At 46.6% G+C, this 22,950-nt stretch overlaps 1 protein-coding gene across 1 annotated transcript in view; it reads right to left on the bottom strand.

Moving 5' to 3' along the window:
- LOC115083294 (dynein heavy chain 5, axonemal-like) overlaps positions 1 to 22,950 on the bottom strand; it is a 1,259,434-nt gene that overhangs the window by 608,970 nt on the left and 627,514 nt on the right. The window contains exon 45 of the mRNA XM_029587102.1: positions 21,774 to 22,103. Coding sequence (XP_029442962.1) covers positions 21,774 to 22,103 — 330 coding nt within the window. The remainder of the gene's footprint in view (positions 1 to 21,773; positions 22,104 to 22,950) is intronic.

The raw sequence follows: 22,950 nt of genomic DNA, 5'->3' as shown, positions 1-22,950 counted from the left end.
TAGAGGTGGCAGTTGTAGTTTGGCCTCAAGGATAGAAAGGTGACAGTTTGGTGCGATATTAATTGGCATTCTGCTAGGTGTCCCAGTGCGTTTGAATTAATGATATAATTGGTACTTTGTTGTTTAAGGAGTAATGTTACTGTGCAGGCGAAGTTAAAATAACAAAATTGTTGCCTCTTTATCTCATTTTAAGTGATCTGCTTTCAGAAAGTTATCTCCTGGAGCAGACTTGGAGGGAGCAATGATTCCAGAATATTTATGAAGCTTTGGAGCACAGCAATGTGGGAAATGCTTTGAAACTCCATAGTACTGGCAACATGTGCAGCAGATTTCAATGGATATCAGCATTCATAAATGTGTTAGGATGGCATCTAACACATTTTGTACTATGTTCCCTAGTTTGATGGTACCCTGTTAGAGAGTCCATCAAGCTAGGATGAGAAAACATAGTCGAAATGGCATCTTTGTGAGAATTTCCTCACTCCAAATGATGTCAAATCTTCACTGAGGTGTACTGTGCTGTTCGTATGTCTCACTCTACATGAGAAACTGGCCCCTAAACCCTAAACCACCACCACTACCTCACCTCGAGTTATTAGATGGCCCTCCTATAGAGATATAAATACTTTACTAACTATAAACACCTTGTAGATTCTCTCTCTCTCTCTCTCTCTCTCTCTCTCTCTCTCTCTCTCTCTCTCTCTGAAACATGAGGGCAGAATATTTCTTAAAATTACTCCTGAGTCCACCCCCTTTCAACCTCCAATTCTAGAGCCTCCTTTCTGTTGAAAAAGACTCACCTCCTGTGCATGGAAACCATTGAGATAGTTGAATATCTCACCTTTCCTCCATGGTGTACATGTTTAAATCTATCCCCATATTGCTTTAGAGCAAAGAACACTGACCATTTTGGTAGCCACTCTCTAGACAGACTCCATCCTGTTTATCCTTTTGAAGGTCCAGTCTCCAGAATTTTACACAGTATTCCAAGTGAAATCTCACAAGGGACCTATACAGGGGCATTATCATCTCCTTTTTTCTGCTTTCCATTCCTCTCCCTATGCAGCCAAGCATCTTTCTGGCTTTTACCATCATTTTATCCACCTTAAGATCATTGAATACAATTACCCCAGATCCCACTCTTTCTTTGTGATTAGAAGAATTTCACCTCCAATATTGTACCTTTCCTTGGGGTTTTATATCCTAAATGCATTTCTCTGCATTTTTTAGAATTAAATCTCAGCTGCCAGATCTTAGATCATTCCTTGAGCTTTGCTAGATCCCTCCTCATGTTTTTCCACCACCTTCCTGGCTGTCTACCTGATATAGATTTTGGTATCATCGGCAAAATGACAAACCTTTCTCGACAATCCTTCCATTATGTCACTCACAAAAATGTTGAAAAGAACTGGTCCAAGGACCGATCCCTGAGGCATACTGCTAGTAACACCCCCTCCTCAGAGAAAACTCCATTTCCTTTGTCACTTCCCACTCAGCTAGTTTCTAACCAAGTCAGTCATTCTAGGTTCAATACCAAGGGTTCTCAATCTATTTATATGTCTTCTGTGTGGAACTGTGCCAAATGCTTTGCTGAAATCCAAATACACTACATCTGGTGCTCTCCCTTGATCCAACTCTCTGGTCATCCAAAGAAATTGATCAGATTTGTCTGACAAGATTTACCTCTGGTACAACCATGCTGCTTTCGATCATGCAATCCATTAGATTCTAAAAATTGCACTATCCTCTGTTTTAGCCATGATTCCATTAGTTTTCTCATGGCAGAGGTCATATTAATTGGCCTGTAGTTCCCAGTCTCCTCCTTACTTCCACTTTTATGAAGAGGAACCACATCCATCCTTTTCCAGGACTCTGGGACTATTCCATACTCTAAAGAAGTATTGAAAAGTTCAGCCAGCAAAGCTGCCAGGACATCTATAAGTTCCTTTAATACTCTCAGATGTATCTCATCCAGCCCCATCACCTTATCTACTTTAAGTTTAGTTAGCTCCTCATGAACATACTTTGGCAGAAACTGATTGAGGTTTACCTCATTTCCAATCTTATTTGTGTTTGTTTTAATGTGATCCTGCTCAGCCCTTCTAAGTGAACACCAAACAGAAATATTTAAGTAATTTTGCTTTCTCCTCTTCAGCCTCTATATTTATGTATTTAATTATTCATTTATCAGCCACCTATAAAAAATAAATTGTGCTAAGCGAATTATAAATTATAACATCATAAATACAGCATAAAAACAATCAGAAATAAAACAAAGTAACATAAAACATTTTTGCTAAATACATACTGCATCAAATATACCAGATTACCCAAAAGCCTCAGAAAAAAAATATGTTTTAAGCTGTTTGCAAAAAATGAAGAATATCATCCAAATCTCGTAAGTTATCTGGAATACTATCCCAGAGATCTGGACATACTATAAAAAAAAAGCTTGTCTAGTTTGTACAGGGTGAGCATCTTCTTCTCCTTCAAAACTCACAATGCCTCTTTTGCACTTCCTTCTATCACTAACCATATCTAAAAGTATTTTACTTTAACGTATTTGCTATTTTCATCTATCAGAATTTTTGCATTTCTGACCACTTTCTCAGCTTCTCTTAATTTTTCCAAATATTGTCACCTGTCTCCCTGTTTCTGCAATCTCTTGTAATTTATGCATGCAAACTTTTCTCCCTTATCTTTTCAGCTACTTCGTTAAATAACCATAACAGTCTTTTTTTCCTCTTCTCTTTATTTATGTTAAGTTCGGCGGCCCATGAGTTACCCCATCGGACCACCGCACTCACCCCCGGTCCTGCGAGGCGGGCACCCCATGTCCCGGTTATAGGGGACCTGACATTCGCTGCTGCGCATGCTGGGGTCAGTGCGGTGCGTGGCTCCTCGTGTCCGGACATCTCTTGTGCGCCCTCGGCTCTCTCTGCCCTTCCTCCTGTTCGACGCGCGTGTGGGACAGCCTGGCCTCTTAAAGGGCCAACAGCAGGGGGATGGGCCCTGAAGTCCATGGCCCTTACTGATGACCTCATCAAGCCTGGGACTTTTTAAAGCCAGGCTCTGCCTTCAATTAGGGCCTTGGCAACAGGTCATACTCTCTGAATGTGTGTTGCTGCATTCCTGCTTGTTCCTGGGTTCAGGCCTGCTCCTCGCCCATGGTTCCGCTGTTCCTGGCTCCCTGTTCCTTGGATTGTCTTCTCAGTTTCGACCGGCTTGGCTTCCTGGTTTCTCCATGTCTACTTCCCGTCCTGACCTTTGGCTTGTTTCCGGTTTCTCTGAGTCAGCTGCCTGCCCTGACCCCTGGCCTGATTCCACGTCCAGCCTGCTCTCCGTTGCCCTGACTTCTGGACTGCCCATGGTGCTTCTGTCCTCAGCCTGCCTTGACCCGGACTTCCTGACACTGCCTCCTCCTCTGGACTGCCCTGCACCGGGAGACCCCCGCCTAAGTCCTGCTGACTCCAGCACTCAAGGGCTCAACCTGAGGGGAACAGGGTTGGTAGAGGTGAAGCTCCTGCTGGGTCTCCTGGACCTGTACCGCCTCCCGGCTACAAGGACCTCTGAAGGCCGTCCCTCAGGGGTGTTACGAGTGCTTGTGCCAGCTCAAGAGTCCACAGAGCTAACAATTTACTTTCCTAACAAAAAGATTAGTTGCCCTTATGATATTTTTTTTAGTTTTGCCCATTGCCCTTCTATGTCTAATGCTTGTGGATGAGGCAATCCCAGAGCTAGTTTTGCATTCAGGAAAATATTGCAAGGTTGGGCAAGATCTGGAGGAGATATTTGAAACTGGAGATTTAGAAGTTTTATGGTTAGCATTAGAAAAGGTATGTAGAAATCATTTTGAATTAATCTTATGTAGCCTTTTCATTGGCATTTTTTGGAGCTTTTAGGATTAGCAAATTAGTAGGTGGTTCTAAGTGGGATAAGGAAGGGTGTGGACTGATGTGGAAAAGTGTTCTTGTGTATAGAAACCATTTCAGACTGATGGTACAGAAGTCAAAGACGGATCAGGTGAGTAAAGGTGCCAAAGTAGTTTTGAAAAAATTTAAAGGGGTTAAAACATGCCTGGTTTCAAACATTTAATATTTGAGTATTAGACCTTCAATAGCTGGATATTTTCTGATACATCGAGATGGTAGTCTGTTGTCTAGATTCTTTGCGCATTGGGCAGTCGCGTTCTGGTGATTATATGACATACATTCATTAAAGTTTTATTGTATTTATTTATCTTTTTAGGGTTCAAGAAGAGTTGGGTGTTCTAGTTGGCTAATAGGTCATTCCTGTGTTTACTGGGCAGGGAAGAGAGTGTTGATTTGGTCTCTCAGCAGGCATTTGTGCTTGGAATGCTTGACAGTGGATGAAAAATCAAGGGATTATTGGTTTTAATTATTGCCTGTGATGTGACACCATTTGTCCAGAAGACAGAGACCAAAGAGTTGCTGATGCATTTAGGTGGGAATGACCTGGGTCAATGGACTAACAATTAATTCTTTGCCAGAGGATGTAGTTAAGGCAATTAGTGTGACTGGGTTTTAAAAAAGGTTTGGACAAGTTCCTGGAGGAAAGTCCACAAACTGCTATTAATCAAGTTGACTTAGGGAAAGCCACTGCTTATTACCAGCATTAGTAGCATGGGATCTATTTAATGTTTAGGTACTTACCAGGGTACTTGTATCCTAGACTGACCACTTTTGGAAATAGAGTTTGACGGGCCCTCGGACTTCTGACAGAGAGTGGCAACTTCTTATGCTCTTTAATTTGTGCAGTTTTAGTAAAGGGATTTTAGTGTTATATTGAAACTATTTCCTGGAACTGTACTTTTTTGGTCAGATGTAGTTGCAAGGAGATGTTACAGAGGTCAAAAAAGATGGTCAAGCTGACATTAAAATTAATAGACAGATTGGGAAAAGGGTTAAGTTTAGGGGTGGTTGGTAAATTGTCCAGATTGGGTCGATAAGTCAGCATGCTGGATTTTATAGGGATGATGATATTCATTTTCAGATGTTGGATTTAATCTTTTTCCAAATGATATTCAAGAGGGCACTAGAGTTGATTTTTGATAGCTGTTTCTATAGGCTGCAGCTTTGTGGAGGGGCACAGATTGATTTAATTCCCTGTTCCTGTAGTGAGTACCCATGCCAAAAATCTGTCTTGGCAATGCTATATTGCTTGTCCTCATACTTTCTGCCTGGCTTGCAAAGTGAGGGACAGAGTGGCAATGTATTGCCGAGGAACTGATGTTGATCTGTTGAGGCCGACTTCCTAGCTAATGGTATGGCAGGAGATGGCTCATGGCCTTCATATGGTATAGTCAAGGTAACTGGCTGGTGGGCTTGAAGAGCTATTTAGCTATTAATAGGCAAGTGGCTGTAAAATTGTTTGGTTCTGTATTAAAGGTTTGGCTTGCGTAATTTATTGTATTGTGCTGTAATATTAATAAAGTTGTGGCCTATATTTGTTCCAATTAATGAAGTGCTGGAGTCTTTTGGGGAGAGGGATTGGGGAGAATAGGGGCATAATGTGGACCTGAGTATGGCCATTATCTTGGTTACACTTTTGTTAGGGCCTTGGGCATCAAGGATGCATGAAAAGTGTGAGCCAAGGGTCACTGGGCATTCTAATATCTATGGCAGAATTATATGTAAAACTGTATAAATAATTCAAAAGTTATTAGGTGGGGAGACAGAGTTAAAAAAAGAGGTGCATACAGCCAAACTGGCATGATGATCTTATAAGGTCAGTTTTCCTAAAAGACACCAGGCTAAAATAGAGCAAAATTGACTGTAAAAAAGAATAAAAGTGAATAAAATACTAGACGAGGAGAATAAAATAAATATAAAAACAGGGTAGAAAGAAAGGAATGCATAATGAAAACATAAATTGGAGCCTAGGACATTAAGATTAAAATCACTTTTCAATTATTTGAAAAAAGTATTAAGTCACTAGGATGGATCAGCTTTCAAGTGCTATTTTGAGGGTCATGTTAAGCAAAAACATAGAAATATGAAATATGACACTAAAGGATGGAGAGAAATCAGGGCCCTCCACCTGCTGGTGAAATGCCACAAGGGTGCTGAGATGAGCTTTCACTGAAGAGGTGCTACGATCTCAGGATCAGAAGAAAAATAGATACTGAAGAAGGTCCCTCGAGCAACAGGAGAAAGGATCCAGCTGCCTGAACCCACACCATGTCGAAAACCTCTTCCATTTGAAACTGTAAGATCCATCTGGTTGAAAATTTTCTAGCTGAAATCAGCATGTCCTCCACCTTTCGAGGAAGGAGGAAGCTATAGTGTATTCAACAAGTATACAGTGAGGGCCAGCAATGGCAGAGCCTGACATCCTCCTTTATGAGGAAAGTCTGAGCCATCTCCAATGGAATCGGAGACTGAGTTGAAAAAATAGACAAGATATGGATACTATACTTGTTGTGGCCAGGCCGGTGCTTTGATTATTACCCTCAGCTTGTTCTGAAGAACTCTCTGGAAAGTCCTGGTAATAAAAAGGTTTCATGGAGGAAACCACCATTCTAGTATAGGACAAAAGCATTGGGAGTTTATTTATAGCTGCTTGGATGCATAAAACAGAATTATTTGACCTTTCTGTTGTCCTCTGATGCAAACAAATCAATCACCAGTATTTCCTAGCAAATGAGAAAATTGACTGTGACACTTTGATCCAAGGACTTCTCGTGTGGTTGCAGAATTCTGCTGAGGCAGTCCACCAATGTATTCTGGATGTTGCGATTCCGGGCCGGCCCCGGAATCGCCACTCACCCGCGGCCCGGTCCCGGTCTCGCACGGGCTCCCCCCGGGCCGTGCAGGCCCCGAATACGGCGCTGCCACGCCGTAGCAGCACCCGGCGTCCTCCCACGGCTGGCCCCGCCCCCTAGCCGCGCGCGCGCGCTGAGCCCCTGCATTTAAAGGGGCCAGCGCGGGAACAGGCCAGGAGCAGCTGATAACGTCAGACGCTGCAGGGCTACATAAACCCTGCAGTTCCTTCACTCCCTGCCTTGCAACGAGGTTCCCAGGGTCTCCTGCTTCCAGTTGCTGCGTTCCTGGTCTCCGCTCGCTCGGATCTGGCTTGCCTGCTGACCTCTCTCCTTCTTGACTCGGCTCCGTTCCTGACTCCGCTTCTGGACTTCCCTTCGGCTTTGGTACGACATCTGACTTCTGGCTTGACTCGGCTCCGTTCCTGACTCCGCTTCTGGACTTCCCTTCGGCTTTGGTACGACATCTGACTTCTGGCTTGACCCGGCTCCGTCCCTGACCTCGACTAGCTTCTTTCCTGGACCTCATCTCGGACTTTCTTCGCTCCTCTGGCCCGAAGACTCTCCTAAGTCCCAGCGGCTGGGTCCCTACGGGCTCCTCCTGGGGGGCTCCGGCTTCCAGGGCGAATCTCCAGAAGTCCCAGTGGCTGGGCTCCTACGAGCTCCTCTCGGGGGAGCGCCGGTCTCCAGGGTGAAGAGTTCACTACTCCAGGGCCCAACATTCTCCTGTCTTCAGGTCATCCTCGAGTCCTTGGTCGCATGAGGCTCCATCCAGTTCCAGCACCCAAAGCCATTACGTCCGTCCAGCCGCCTCCCGGTTGGGACCTGTACTGAGGCTCTCCACAGCTTTCTCTCTTGTCCCGACCGGCCCAAGGGTCCACAACCCCTAACAAGTTGCAAGGCCATGGACCCGGCGGACCTCGCAAGCCTGAAGGCCATTCCGGGTCTTGCCCTAAAGCTTCAGCAGCAACAGAGCTGCCTCGACACGCTGATGTCCACGGTCCAACGCTTAGCGGACTGAGTTGAGGAGGCCTCCGCTGCTAGCGCTACGGCATCTACATCCCGGGCCAGTGCTGAATCTGAATCAGTCCAGATGCCCGCCCCGTCCCGATATTCGGGGGACGCGAAGTATTGCCGAGGTTTTCTTAACCAGTGTTACATCCGCTTTAATCTGCTCCCGGCGCAATTTCCTACCGACCACGTGAAGACAAGTTACATCATTTCCCTCTTGGATGGGAAGCCACTGGCCTGGGCTTCCACCCTCTGGGAGAGTCAGGATCCCCGGTTAGGCAATCTAGTCCAATTCGTCAAAGCCTTCCGAAGGATCTTCGACGAACAGTCTCGTGCTTCCACAGCTGCTTCGGAACTTCTTCAACTGCGTCAAGGGAACCGTCCCCTGGAGGAATTTGCTGTGGAGTTCCAGACCCTGGCCACAGAATTGGGTTGGGGAGCCGACAGTCTGCATGGCATTTTTCTGGAAGGGCTTTCCCCACGTCTCCAGGACGAGTTGGCAGGGCAAGATCTGCCGGATGACCTCCATGAGCTGATCGAATTGGCGGGTCGAGTAGGCCGACGGATTCAGCGCCGCTTCCGGGATCGAAGGACCACCCTAGGACAGTCTACCCGTAGGTCCACACCTCCTCGTGGTCGACCCTCGCCACCAGCCCCGTCCACCACTCATGGGGAGGAACCCATGCAGTTAGGCCGGGGTTCCCTCTCTTCGGAGGAACGGAAGCGGCGTCGCTCCCAAGGCCTGTGTCTCTATTGTGGCGGTAAGGGGCACTTCCTGGCCCGCTGTACCGAGCGCCCGGGAAACGCCTGCACCTAGAGTCTAGTGGGGAGTTGACTCTAGGCAACATCTCTGGGAATCAAAGCGCTTCAGCGTTTTTTGGGCTTCGGCAACTTCTATCGTCAGTTCATCCCTCACTACTCCAGCCTGGTTGATCCTCTGACGGCCCTTACCCGGAGAGATGCCGACGCCAGGAACTGGCCACCCGCGGCCGTACAAGCCTTTCAGGCCCTCAAAGAGGCCTTCCTACAAGATACCTGTCTCCGCCATCCCAACCCTCAGGAACAATTCATCGTGGAGGTCAACGCTTCTGACGTGGCAGTTGGGGCCGTGCTGGCCCAACTTTCCAAGACGGGTCAATCCCGGCCCTGTTTATATTTTTCCCGGAAGTTCTCCCCCGCCGAGAGGAATTACGGTATCGGGGACAAAGAATTACTCGCCATCGAACTGGCGTTCGAAGAATGGCGCCAATGGCTGGAGGGAGCACAGCAACCTATAATAGTCTACACGGATCACAAAAATCTGGAGTACCTGTGCCATGCCCAACGTCTTAATCCTCGGCAGGCACGCTGGTCCCTTTTCTTTAGTCGCTTTAATTTCACGCTCCACTACAGACCGGCAGCTAAGAACGTCAGGGCAGACGCCCTTTCCCGGAATACCGAGACAGACGACACCGTTGAACCTCCCCGGTATATCTTAGATCCAGCCAAGGTTCTCGTGGCCGCATCCGAAGTGGCACCAGCTGGAAAGACGGTGGTTCCAGCTCGCTCAAGGGAAAGGGTACTCGCATGGGCCCACAATTCACTAACCGCCGGACATCCAGGGGTGCTCCGTACTCTTGAGCTTTTAACCGAATTCTACTGGTGGCCACGGGTCAAGGAGGATGTTCGACTCTACGTCCAGTCTTGTGCCACGTGCGCTCAACAAAAACCCCTGCCAGGCCGTCCCTGGGGCCTCCTCCAGCCGCTCCCTATTCCCAGGGAACCATGGACCCACATATCCACGGACTTTATAGTGGAATTACCCCCGTCGGAGGGGAAGACCGTGGTCTGGGTTACCGTCGACCGCTTCTCAAAGATGGCCCACTTCGTGCCCCTTGCGAAACTTCCCACAGCTCCTGAACTGGCAGACTTGTTTACCCAACATATATTTCGACTCCATGGCCTGCCTCTGCACATTACGTCAGACAGGGGCCCTCAATTCACGGCAAAATACTGGAGGGCTCTCTGCAGGAAATTCGGGGTACAATTGAACCTGACCACTGCCTTCCATCCCCAGAGCAATGGCCAGGTCGAACACACCAACCGAACTCTGAAAACCTTCCTCCGGGCCTTCGTCAGTGACTTACAGGATAACTGGGTCGCCCTCTTACCTTGGGCGGAGTTCTCGTATAACCGCCACAAACACTCCGCTACCCTACAGTCCCCATTCCAGATGGTGTATGGCAGGACGCCCAAACCTCCCTTGCCATTGCCTCAGACGGTCTCGTCCCCGGCGGCTCAACTGACAGCTAGCCAGCTACATCGCCTCTGGCGCTCCACTCAAGAGAAGCTACAGCAAACGGTCGCACGTTCCAAGAAATACGCAGATAAAGCCTGGCGACCCGCTCCAGTGTTCCTACCAGGGACCAAGGTATGGCTGAGTACCAAAAATATTCGGCTGCGCGTACCTTCCATGAGACTAGCACCCCGCTATATCAGCCCCTTTATCGTGGCCGAGCGTATTGGGGCAGTGGCCTATAGGTTACGGTTGCCCTCCACTCTGAAGATACATGACGTTTTCCACGTCTCCTTACTCAAACCGGTGGTCCTTTCCCGGTTTCAGCCTCGACCTCCGGAACCCAGTGCTTCCGCTGCTGACCCGGAGGACACGTATACAGTTAAGGAGGTTCTGGACGTTCGAGTTCGCTGCCGGCACTGGGAATATCTGCTCTCTTGGGAAGGTTATGGGCCCGAGGAGAATTTCTGGGAACCCGCTTCCCACATCCTGGATAAGAGTCTCCTCCGCCAGTTCCATCTGTGTCACCCCGATAGGCCGAGGCCTCCAGGAAGGGGCCGCAGGAGAGGGGGTACTGTTGCGATTCCGGGCCGGCCCCGGAATCGCCACTCACCCGCGGCCCGGTCCCGGTCTCGCACGGGCTCCCCCCGGGCCGTGCAAGCCCCGAATACGGCGCTGCCACGCCGTAGCAGCACCCGGCGTCCTCCCGCGGCTGGCCCTGCCCCCTAGCCGCGCGCGCGCGCGCTGAGCCCCTGCATTTAAAGGGGCCAGCGCGGGAACAGGCCAGGAGCAGCTGATGACGTCAGACGCTGCAGGGCTATATAAGCCCTGCAGTTCCTTCACTCCCTGCCTTGCAACGAGGTTCCCAGGGTCTCCTGCTTCCAGTTGCTGCGTTCCTGGTCTCCGCTCGCTCGGATCCGGCTTGCCTGCTGACCTCTCTCCTTCTTGACTCGGCTCCGTTCCTGACTCCGCTTCTGGACTTCCCTTCGGCTTTGGTACGACATCTGACTTCTGGCTTGACTCGGCTCCGTTCCTGACTCCGCTTCTGGACTTCCCTTCGGCTTTGGTACGACATCTGACTTCTGGCTTGACTCGGCTCCGTTCCTGACTCCGCTTCTGGACTTCCCTTCGGCTTTGGTACAACATCTGACTTCTGGCTTGACCCAGCTCCGTCCCTGACCTCGACTAGCTTCTTTCCTGGACCTCATCTCGGACTTTCTTCGCTCCTCTGGCCCAAAGACTCTCCTAAGTCCCAGCGGCTGGGTCCCTACGGGCTCCTCCTGGGGGGGCTCCGGCTTCCAGGGCGAATCTCCAGAAGACCCAGCGGCCGGGCTCCTACGAGCTCCTCTCGGGGGAGCGCCGGTCTTCAGGGTGAAGAGTTCACTACTCCAGGGCCCAACGTTCTCCTGTCTTCAGGTTATCCTCGAGTCCTTGGTCGCATAGGGCTCCATCCAGTTCCAGCACCCAAAGCCATTACATCCGTCCAGCCGCCTCCCGGTTGGGACCTGTACTGAGGCTCTCCACAGCTTCCTCTCTTGTCCCGACCGGCCCAAGGGTCCACAACCCCTAACACTGGATATCTGGAAGGTAGGTCACTTGGAGATTAGCATTGTGGTGATGATCTGCCCATGGCCAGATTCAGAGGACTTCCTTGTAGAGGTTATATGAGCCCATGCATCTCCATTTCTTGCAGATGATACAAAATTGTTCAGAGTAATTAAATCACAAGCAGATTGTGATAAATTGTAGGAAGACCTTGTGAGGCTGGAAAATTGGGCATCAAAATGGCAGATGGAATTTAATGTGGACAAGTGCAAGGTGATGCATATAGGGAAAAATAACCCATGCTATAGTTACACAATGTTAGGTTCCATATTAGGTGCTACTACCCAAGAAAGAGATCTAGGTATCATAGTGGATAACACATTGAAATTGTCATTTCAGTGTGCTGCAGCAGTCAAAAAAGCAAACAGAATTTTGGGAATTATTAGAAAGGGAATGTTGAATAAAACAGAAAATGTCATAATGCCTCTGTATCACTCCATGGTGAGACCGCACCTTGAATACTGTGTACAATTCTGGTCGCCGCATCTCAAAAAAGATATAATTGCGATGGAGAAGGTACAGAGAAGGGCGACCAAAATAATAAGGGGAATGGAACAGCTCCCCTATGAGGAAAGACTAAAGAGGTTAGGACTTTTCAGCTTGGAGAAGAGACGGTTGAGGGGGGGATATGATAGAGGTGTTTAAAATCATGAGAGGTCTAGAATGGGTAGATGTGAATCGGTTTTTTACTCTTTCGGATAATAGAAAGACTAGGGGGCACTCCATGAAGTTAGCATGTGGCACATTTAAAACTAATTGGAGAAAGTTCTTTTTCACTCAACGCACAATTAAACTCTGGAATTTGTTGCCAGAAGATGTGGTTAGTGCAGTTAGTATAGCTGTGTTTAAAAAAGGATTGGATAAGTTCTTGGAGGAGAAGTCCATTACCTGCTATTAATTAAGTTGACTTAGATAATAACCACCGCTATTACTAGCAAGGTAACATGGAATAGACTTAGTTTTTGGGTACTTGCCAGGTTCTTATGGCCTGGATTGGCTAGTGTTGGAAACTGGATGCTGGGCTTGATGGACCCTTGGTCTGACCCAGTGTGGCATGTTCTTATGTTCTTATGGCCACCTGGTTGTCCATCTGGATCAAGATTCTCTTACCTGAGAGTAAATAAGCATAGCGGATGGCTCTCAGTTCTAGAAGGTTGATCGGCAAATGACTGTCCACTAGAGACCATGACCCTTAAGGCCAAACCACACTCATATGTACCTCCACCCATTGCTAAATATGTCACTTGATGCATTAAGAGATCCACATATAGAGCCTTAGGGTCCATCCCCAATGAAGGGACAAATTCACCATGAGGGATACAGAGATTTGGTGGGATAAAAGTTGATCCCACTGAAGGCCTGCATGTGCAGATGAGGCAGAGGAACAACATGTGTTTAAAAAGAATCAGGAATGACCTTGCTGATGCCCAGTCTTGCTCTAGAAAAATCTTACTTGGCCCATCAACAATGCAGTTCTTTTGATGGGGAGAAATACTTTCTCCTGAAGCATGTTTATCCAGGCTCCTATGAAATGAACTCTTTGATACGGAACCAAATGGGATTTGGAAACCAGGGACTAGAGAAATCACAAGATTGTCTTCAGTGACTCCAGAACTCCTGATGAGATTGGACCAATCACAATCTAAATGTCCAGGTATGGGAACACACAGGCTCCCCCCTGCTGACGAAGCTGTGCAGCCATGACCACAAGGCATTTTGTGAATGCATTCAGGACCACTGAAAGGGCAAAAGGAAGTTCCTCGTACTGCTAGTACACATCCTTCACTACAAGCCTGAGGAACTTCTGATGGGCAGAGTTAATGGGAATGTGTGCATAAGTAACTTTCAGATCCAGAGTGAATATCCAATCCCTTGGTTGAAAGAAGAGGAGAATCATCTAGAGGGAGTACATCTTGACTCTCTCCTTAACCAACAACTTGCCCAGCCTCCACAAGTACAGTATAGGTCTCAGTCCCCCTGAAATATTGGAGATTAGAAAATACAAGGAATAAAACCTCTCACCTCACTCCTGCAAAGGAAAAAGCTCAATTGCCTTTTGTTGAAGGAGCAATTGGGCATATTGAGAGAGGTCTGAGATTAATAAAACTCACTAGGTTTGAGGAGGGCAAGAGAAGCATACTCAGCAATGGTTCTTGGTGACATGGGTCCATTCTGGAAGAAAAAAACTGGACCCTTTCCTCCTTCAGAGCTTAAGGAGGCAAAGGAATTTTTCACCAGCTCCAACAGCTGGGTTCTTACTGGCTTAGGGACTTTCTGCACAGTAGTTGGAGGAGAGACATCCTCTTCAGAAACCCAGATTGGCTTATCCTCACTAACAGCAGCTGGTAGCTGCATTAGCAATTGGCTCTGAGATGCTCCGCACCAGTTGCATTGACATGACCCACTGAATGATGTTGTGTTTCATAGCCAGCACACCTCTGTATGCACTATGGCCCTGCTGTCTTCAGGAGTGGGGCTCTTGGGCTGATGCACCAAATTGCTCCATGTTGATAAAATTGAAGGTATCTCGGCCTGTCATTCTGAGATAATTGAAGCAAGCTTCATGCCAATGATATATCTGGCACCCTGGTCGGCATCAATTCTGGGAAAAACAGATGGCTCAGCACCGTGGGAGTCTTCTGTACCATGAAGTATAATGGCAGCTGCACCACTGTGACTATCTCCCACCTCAAAACCAATGCAGGGCCTAGTCTACTGGAGCCCTGAGGCAACGATACTGACTTTCTTTTGGCACCAAGAGAGATGGCCCTAGAGTGGATCCCTTGCATCGCTTAAGTGCTCTTCTTTGCATCTTCTCCAGTGACACAGATTTTCATACCACATTTGACCCCTGACCTGTGACAGATCCAGGAACCAACACCACAGGGGGGAGCCTTCCCATGCTTGTAGGAAAGAGACGGGGAGGGTACTTGGTTCAACTTCTTGTGCTGCGAATCAGATGATGTCTTGCTCTTGGAAGAGGAGTAACTCTGCTACTCAGATTCACACTGAGGCTTTGTGATCTTACCCACCAGTGCCTTCAAGAGGGCTTCCATCTTCTAGGTGTTACTGCTGTATCTTCAGAGTTATTCAACCACAGCTCTAGCAGTTGGAGAAGTCATGATTTAGGCCCAGGCAGCAATAGCTGATGGAATGCGTATCTGTCATGGAAATATGGTGCTCATAAATGCAGACCTTAAAACCGTTGACCATGGTCTTCTTGTCTTTGGGATTTTCTATGCTCTTTTTTTCTAGAATTCAAAAGTTCTATTGAAGGGGCTGCTGAATCAGCAACAAAAATACAGTGATGCAATGTAGCAGATAAGGGCAAAAACAAAGCCAAAAATTTAAAAAAAATGAATAGACTGGGACACATTCTTGTGGTAGCTCAGACAAAGAAAGACTAAGGACCTTACAAAGTAACATGTGCACATGGGATCTTGTACACATGCTCAGTAAAATCATTACTGAGCTCTGAGAGCTGGGTCTGTGTCAGAACCATCAGATGACATCAGCCATGAGTTATGACTAATTCATGCCTGATTGCAATAAGTAAAAACATGGTCTGAATATTTTTTCCACACACCCACCTACCCATCAATGCAGGTAAAAGTACCAATAGAAATAAAGAAGAGAGGACAGGTCAGGGCAAGGAAAGAATGCACAGATTTCATTTTCAATCTTTATGTATATTTTTGCTGCATTCTTTGCACTTGCCTCACACAGGGATAAAATGCATGGGTACTTTTGTACTCATGTTCTGTGCACTGGTCCAATTTACAAAGGGAAACTCTACAAGGAAACACTCTTTCAAAAGAGGTTTGCAGTTTCATAGGTACAAACTGCAAATTTCTAGGGCAGTATCAAAATTGCCTACCCTGTGTATAACATTTGTTGTAACTATCACATGTTTTTCTGTACTTGTGACTTGGTCCATGCAGATGAAATTTAATGTGGATAAGTGCAAGGTGATGCATATAGGGAAAAATAACCCATGCTATAATTACACAATGTTGGGTTCCATATTAGGTGCTACAACCCAAAAAAGAGATCTAGGCGTCATAGTGGATAACACATTGAAATCGTCGGTTCAGTGTGCTGCGGCAGTCAAAAAAGCAAACAGAGTGTTGGGAATTATTAGAAAGGGAATGGTGAATAAAACAAAAAATATCATAATGCCTCTGTATCGCTCCATGGTGAGACCGCACCTTGAATACTGTGTACAATTCTGGCCGCCGCATCTCAAAAAAGATATAATTGCGATGGAGAAGGTACAGAGAAGGGCTACCAAAATGATAAGGGGAATGGAACAGCTCCCCTATGAGGAAAGACTAAAGAGGTTAGGACTTTTCAGCTTGGAGACGAGACGGCTAAGGGGGGATATGATATAGATGTTTAAAATCATGAGAGGTCTAGAACAGGTAGATGTCAATCGGTTATTTACTCTTTCGGATAATAGAAAGACTAGGGGGCTCTCCATGAAGATGGCATGGGGCACATTTAAAACTAATCGGATAAAGTTCTTTTTTACTCAACGCACAATTAAACTCTGGAATTTGTTGCCAGAGGATGTGGTTAGTGCAGATAGTATAGCTGTGTTTAAAAAAGGATTGGATAAGTTCTTGGAGGAGAAGTCCATTACCTGCTATTAAGTTCACTGAGGGGCGGATTTTAAGAGCCCTGCTCGTGTAAATCCGCCCGGATTTACGCGAGCAGGGCCTTGCGCGCCAGTGCGCCTATTTTACATAGGCCTACTGGCGCGCGCAGAGCCCCGGGACTCGCGTAAGTCCCGGGGTTTTCGAGGAGGGCGTTTCGGGGGTGGGCCCGGGGGCGTGGTTTCGGGACGGAGTGGTCCGGAGGCGTGGTCGCGCCCTCCGGAACCACCCCCAGGTCCCGTCTCGGCGCGCTAGAGGCCCGCTGGCGCGCGGGGATTTACTTCTCCCTCCGGGAGGCGTAAATCCCCCGACAAAGGTAAAGGGGGGTCTAGATAGGCCGGGGGGGGTGGGTTAGATAGAGGAAGGGAGGGGAAGGTGAGGGGAGGGCGAAAGCAAGTTCCCTCCGAGGCCGCTCCGATTTCGGAGCGGCCTTGGAGGGAACGGCGGCAGGCTGCGCGGCTCGGCGCGCGCCGGCTACACGAAATCGGCAGCCTTGCGTGCGCCGATCCAGGATTTTAGCGGATACGCACGGCTACGCGCGTATCTACTAAAATCCAGCGTACTTTTGTTTGCACCTGATGCACCAACAAAAGTACGCTAAGGCGCGCTTTTTGAAAATCTACCCCTTAGAGAATAGCCACTGCCATTAGCAATGGTAACATGGAATAGACTTAGTTTTTGGGTACTTGCCAGTAGGGATGTGAATCGTTTTAGGACGATTAAAATTATCGTCCGATAATTTTAATATCGTCTTAAACCGTTATGGAACACAATACAATAGAGATTCTAACGATTTATCGTTATAAATCGTTAGAATCGTGAGCCGGCACACTAAAACCCCCTAAAACCCACCCCCGACCCTTTAAATTAAATCCCCCACCCTCCCGAACCCCCCCCAAATGACTTAAATAACCTGCGGGTCCAGCGGCGGTCCGGAACGGCAGCGGTCCGGAACGGGCTCCTGCTACTGAATCTTGTTGTCTTCGGCCGGCGCCATTTTCCAAAATGGCGCCGAAAAATGGCGGCGGCCATAGACGAACACGATTGGACGGCAGGAGGTCCTTCCGGACCCCCGCTGGACTTTTGGCAAGTCTTGTGGGGGTCAGGAGGCCCCCCCCAAGCTGGCCAAAAGTTCCTGGAGGTCCAGCGGGGGTCAGGGAGCGATTTCCCGCCGCGAATCGTTTTCGTACGAAAAATGGCGCCGGCAGGAGATCGACTGCAGGAGGTCGTTCAGCGAGGGTTCCGGCGCCTCGCTGAACGACCTCCTGCAGTCGATCTCCTGCCGGCGCCATTTTCCGTACGAAAACGATTCGCGGCGGGAAATCGCTCCCTGACCCCCGCTGGACCTCCAGGAACTTTTGGCCAGCTTGGGGGGGGCCTCCTGACCCCCACAAGACTTGCCAAAAGTCCAGCGGGGGTCCGGAAGGACCTCCTGCCGTCCAATCGTGTTCGTCTATGGCCGCCGCCATTTTTCGGCGCCATTTTGGAAAATGGCGCCGGCCGAAGACAACAAGATTCAGTAGCAGGAGCCCGTTCCGGACCGCTGCCGTTCCGGACCGCCGCTGGACCCGCAGGTTATTTAAGTCATTTGGGGGGGGTTCGGGAGGGTGGGGGATTTAATTTAAAGGGTCGGGGGTGGGTTTTAGGGGGTTTTAATGTGCCGGTTTTGCGATTTTACGTTTTTCGATTTTTTACGATTTTTCACGATTTTTCACTATATTTTACCCCCCCAAACGGCAACAATACGATTCCCTCCCCCTCCCAGCCGAAATCGATCGTTAAGACGATCGAGGACACGATTCACATCTCTACTTGCCAGGTTCTTATGGCCTGGATTGGCCACTGTTGGAAACAGGATGCTGGGCTTGATGGACCCTTGGTCTGACCCAGTATGGCATTTTCTTATGTTCTTATGTTCTTATTAATAAAATAATATATAAAAAAAAGAAAATACATTGTGGAATTTTGATGTGTTATTTTTACGGAACATCTGCAGTTAGGTCTGTTATCAGAACAGTGGCAAAAAGCAAGCATGAAGCTGCTGTATAAAAGAAGAAGGATGGGAAAAACAATAATAGCCTAGTTAGTCTGACATCAATATTGGGGGAGAATCTTATAATCTATCACTGTGGAAGAATTAATAAACCATTTTGAAAGATATATCAGCACAACATGGGTTTAGAACAGTGTTCTTCAGTGTAAGGTTGCGAGCCAGTTGCAGCTCCTGCAGATCTCAAGTGTGGCTCCCATTGGCATTATGACTGTTTCATTTGTTTTTAAAAGCACCAGCAAAATTTTTAGCCAGCAAATAAATCAAACTGGTGCAGGAAAGGAGAAGAGACAAGCCAAAACACCCTTTTCCTTCCACAAATATATGCAGTCCACCCATATACACTCACTTCCAATCCTACCCCTTCTGCCTTTCCTCTATATTTCTCAGTGCTGATGTGGTGCCTCGTTGTCTGGTCACTCACCAAAGAAGAGAGCTGGCCATGTAAGTCAAGAGGAGGAGTCAACATTATATAGGCCATGCTGGTGAAGGGAAAAGAAGCCAGTGTTGCTCATGAGTGGAGGGAAGAGGAACTGGTGTCTCACAAGCCAGTCTTGCCAGATGAAGGAGCGGTACAGCTGAAAATCAATCTTCCCTCAGGCTAAGATGAACAGGAGGCAGTTGGGACCAGAGGTAGGAGGGGTGAGTGATTGAGATTGTGTGTCAGAGAATGTGTGAGTGAAAGAAGGTGAGTGAGTGAGGGAGAAAAATTAAGGGGTAGATTTTAAAAAGGTGTGCATGGGCGTGCGCTACCCAGCGCACGCACATGTACACCCAATTTTATAACTTGTGCGCGCAGGTGTACGCAAGTTATAAAATCAGGGGTCGGTGCATGCAAGGGGGTGCACAATTGTGCACCTTGTGTGTACCGAGCTGAGCTTCCTTCCCCGGTTCCCTCCCAGGCTGCTCCCTTCTCCCTAACCTGATCTTCCCACCCCTTCTCCTAACCTTCCCCCCCCCTAGCCCTACCTTAACCCCCCCCCCCTGCCCTTTGTCTTACCTTTTGTGCCTGCCTCTGGGCAGGCGCAAGTTGTGCGTGCTGGCAGGCTGCCGGCACGTAATCCTCCAACAGAGCGGCAATAGCTGCTCTGTCGGAGGTCTCTGGCCCTGCCCCCACCCCGGACCGCCCCTTTTGTAAAGCCCTGGGACTTACACACATCGCGGGGCTTTACACGCCATCGCCTGGCCTTTTTAAAATAGGCCCACGTGCGTAACCTTTTTAAAATCTGGCCCTAAGTGTGTAAGTAAGAGAGACAGTGAGTGTGAGGGAGAATGAGGGAAGAAGAGAGGGTGAGTGTGTGAGAATGACAGTGTGTGCAAGTAAGGGAGTAAGACAGTTAGTGTATGAACATGTGAGGGAGAGAATGTGTGTGAGGGAGTGACAGCATGTGTGTGTTTGAAAGAGAGTTTCCAGGTAAGGGGGTAGGGGAAAAACACCACCAATGTTGATGAGAAGAGGAGGCTGCTGGGCAGAGATGGGGAAGGAGCCAGAAGAGAGAAAAAGGAGGATGTTGTGGGGAACCAAGTGAGAAAGGAGAGAGTTATGTTTGGCAGAGGATAGAGAAGGGGGCCGAATCATTTTAAGAGGGATCAGCTAGCTACAACTTCAGGGTTGGGGTACCCCTTCACTGACTGGCCATGACATTGGAGAGGTAGTCCCCACCCTACCCCATCCCTGACCTGGCCTTACTCCAGCCTCATTGGATCCAAAGTGGTTCTCATTTAAAAATAATGAAGACCACTGGTTTAGGATGAAGCAATCTAATAAACTTCTTTGAAGTCATTAGCAGAGAGATAAATAAAGATAGTACTGTAAACATCTTGTATCTGAATTTGCCAAAGTGATTTAGAGCTATACAGAAGGCAAATAAAGAAAACTGTGTAACCGGTAATAGGTCAAAAGATATGTAAAATAAAATTGACTCTAGTAAAGCAGCAGAAGGCAAAGGGTAGTGATTAATGGCATATTTTCTAAATGCTGTAAAGTGAAAAGTGAAGTGCTGCAGGGATCTGTACTTGGGTTATGGCTTTTTATTATGTTTCCCAGTGATTTATAGAGTTAGAGAAAAGAAATACAGCAATTTTTACCAATGGCAGTAAAATTATTGGTATAGTAAATACCGTAATCTATCAGACACTGAAAAGTTTCAGGGAGGTTTGGATAAGTTAGGACAATGGGATAAGAAATCATAAATAAGATTAAGTCTAGAGAAGAGTAATATCACATACTTTGGGAATAAATTTAACAAACAATTTAAAAATTGGATGGAGAAGTCTGATGAACACATACATAAAAAAAAAAAAAGACTTAGGTATCCAGATAGACAACAACCAAAAAATATATTACTGAATCAAGCTACAAGTGTTAGGGCATCAAAGATCCTAAAATGACTGAGCAGGGCTACTAGCAATATTCAAAGGAAATACTACTGTTTAGAATATTTGGTGCAGTTTTGGTCATCCCGAAAGATATGAATGAGATTAAGTATTATTATAGAATACAAAAGTGTATGTGGATTTTTAAAATTTAATATATCCAGAAAACATAGAAAGGTGGAGGAAGTTCGCTAAGAAACAAGGAGATTAATGTACACTATGGTAAAGGTGGAGAAATATATAAAAGCATTATAAACAATAGAAATTTACACAAAGAACTTTTGAAAATAAATGAACTGACAGAACCAGAGAGTATGAGTTGGAACGAATCAAGAATAAGCTTACCTTAAAATCAAGAAGAACATATTCACAGCATAAGCAATGAAACTGCAGAATGGTCCACTTACAGACATTGGCCATATAACAAATCTAGAGGTAGGCTATCCAAGCCGCCCAACACATTTATCAGCATTTAGCACCTTGTATTGTATTATCCCCCTCTTCATTTCCAACTCCCAGTTTTATCCCCTTGTTTTATTGTAACGTTATACTTCTTCTAATTCTGTATCATGTTAATTGTTGTTATTGTTATTGCTATTGTTATTGCTAAGATCTTCGTTCTCTGTAAACCGAGTTGATTTGATTTGTATCAAGAAAGTCGGTATAAAAAAAAAAAAGCTCTAAATATAAGTATTTACAAATAAATTATAATTATTATTAGTGGATATGGAAATTTCTGAAGATCACAATCAGCAAAAGGTATCCGGGTCAAAGAAAGAAAGCTGGACCTCATGCACAAACATGTTCATTCAGTAAGTGGCCATACATGTTATAGTATTGATTCATAACATCTGTCAAACACATGCATGCCATTTGTTGTCTACATTTACGGCCATACTATTTCATATTAAAAAATTGAGCCTTTTTAGATTCTTTCACAGCATTCATCACAGCAGTAACTTCTTTACCAATTTTAAATGCACAAACGACAATCTGTATCATGTGTTTACATTTTTTTACCTTTATTTTAGTTGCTTGCCATACTTTTCGAGATGAAGGGACGAGTGCTGATGCCAGTTTGCATACCTCATCCGAAAAACCTCTGTGCTCACAGAAGTAACCTTCTGCAATAGTTCTGAATATTTTGTCAATAGAAGAGTTTGAAGGGAGTGTACAGTTATAAATAATAAACTGTCGTTTCAGGCGCTGTGGGATATCATTGCGGCCTCCACCTGGGTGAATCATGGCTGCTACAAACTGGATGTCAACCACGCTGGTGAACTCTCCAGGTTTCTCCAAGTTATAGAAACCTTTCTGTTCCATCAACTGCCGCACAATCTCATTGGTAATCTGTCATTCAAACCCAGAAAAAGAGAGAAATGTTACATTAAAGTTACCTTAAGAACATTAGAACATAATAAATTTCCATACTGGGTCAGACCAAGGGTCCATCAAGCCCAGCATCCTTTTTCCAACAGAGGCCAAACCAGGCCACAAGAACCTGGCAAGTACCCAAACACCAAGAAGATCCCATGCTGCTGATGCAAATAATATCAGTGGCTATTCCCTAAGTAAACTTGATTACTAGCAGTTAAAGGACTTCTCCTCCAAAAACTTATCCAAACCTTTTTTGAACCCAGCTATGCTCACTGCACTAACCACATCCTCTGGCAACAAATTCCAAAGATTAACTGTGCATTGATTGAAAAAGAATTTTCTCCGATTAGTCTTAAATGTGCTACTTGTTAACTTCATGGAATGCCCACTGTTCCTTCTATTAACCGAAAGTGTAAATAATTGATTCACGTCTACACGTTCAAGAACTCCCAAGATCTCAAAGACCTCTATCATATCCCCCCTCAGCCGTCTCTTCTCCAAGCTGAACAGCCCTAACCTCTTCAGCCTTTCCTCATAGGGGAGCTGTTCCATTCCCTTTATCATTTTGGTTGCCCTTCTCCATCGCAACTACATCTTTTTTGAGATGCGGCGACCAGAATTGTACACAGTATTCAAGGTGTAGTCTCATCCATGGAGCGATACAGAGGCATTATGACATTTTCTGTTTTATTAACCATTCCCTTCCTAATAATTCCTGACATTCTGTTTGCTTTTTTGACTGCTGCAGCACACTGAGCTGACGATGTCAAAGTATTATCCACTATGATGCCTAGATAATTTTCCTTGGTAGTAACTCCTA

This window comes from Rhinatrema bivittatum, chromosome 2 (genome assembly GCF_901001135.1).
Source record: "Rhinatrema bivittatum chromosome 2, aRhiBiv1.1, whole genome shotgun sequence".
Classification (NCBI taxonomy): Eukaryota; Metazoa; Chordata; class Amphibia; order Gymnophiona; family Rhinatrematidae; genus Rhinatrema; species Rhinatrema bivittatum.
Note: the sequence above shows the minus strand (reverse complement) of the source record. Positions and strands in the feature narration are given on the sequence as shown.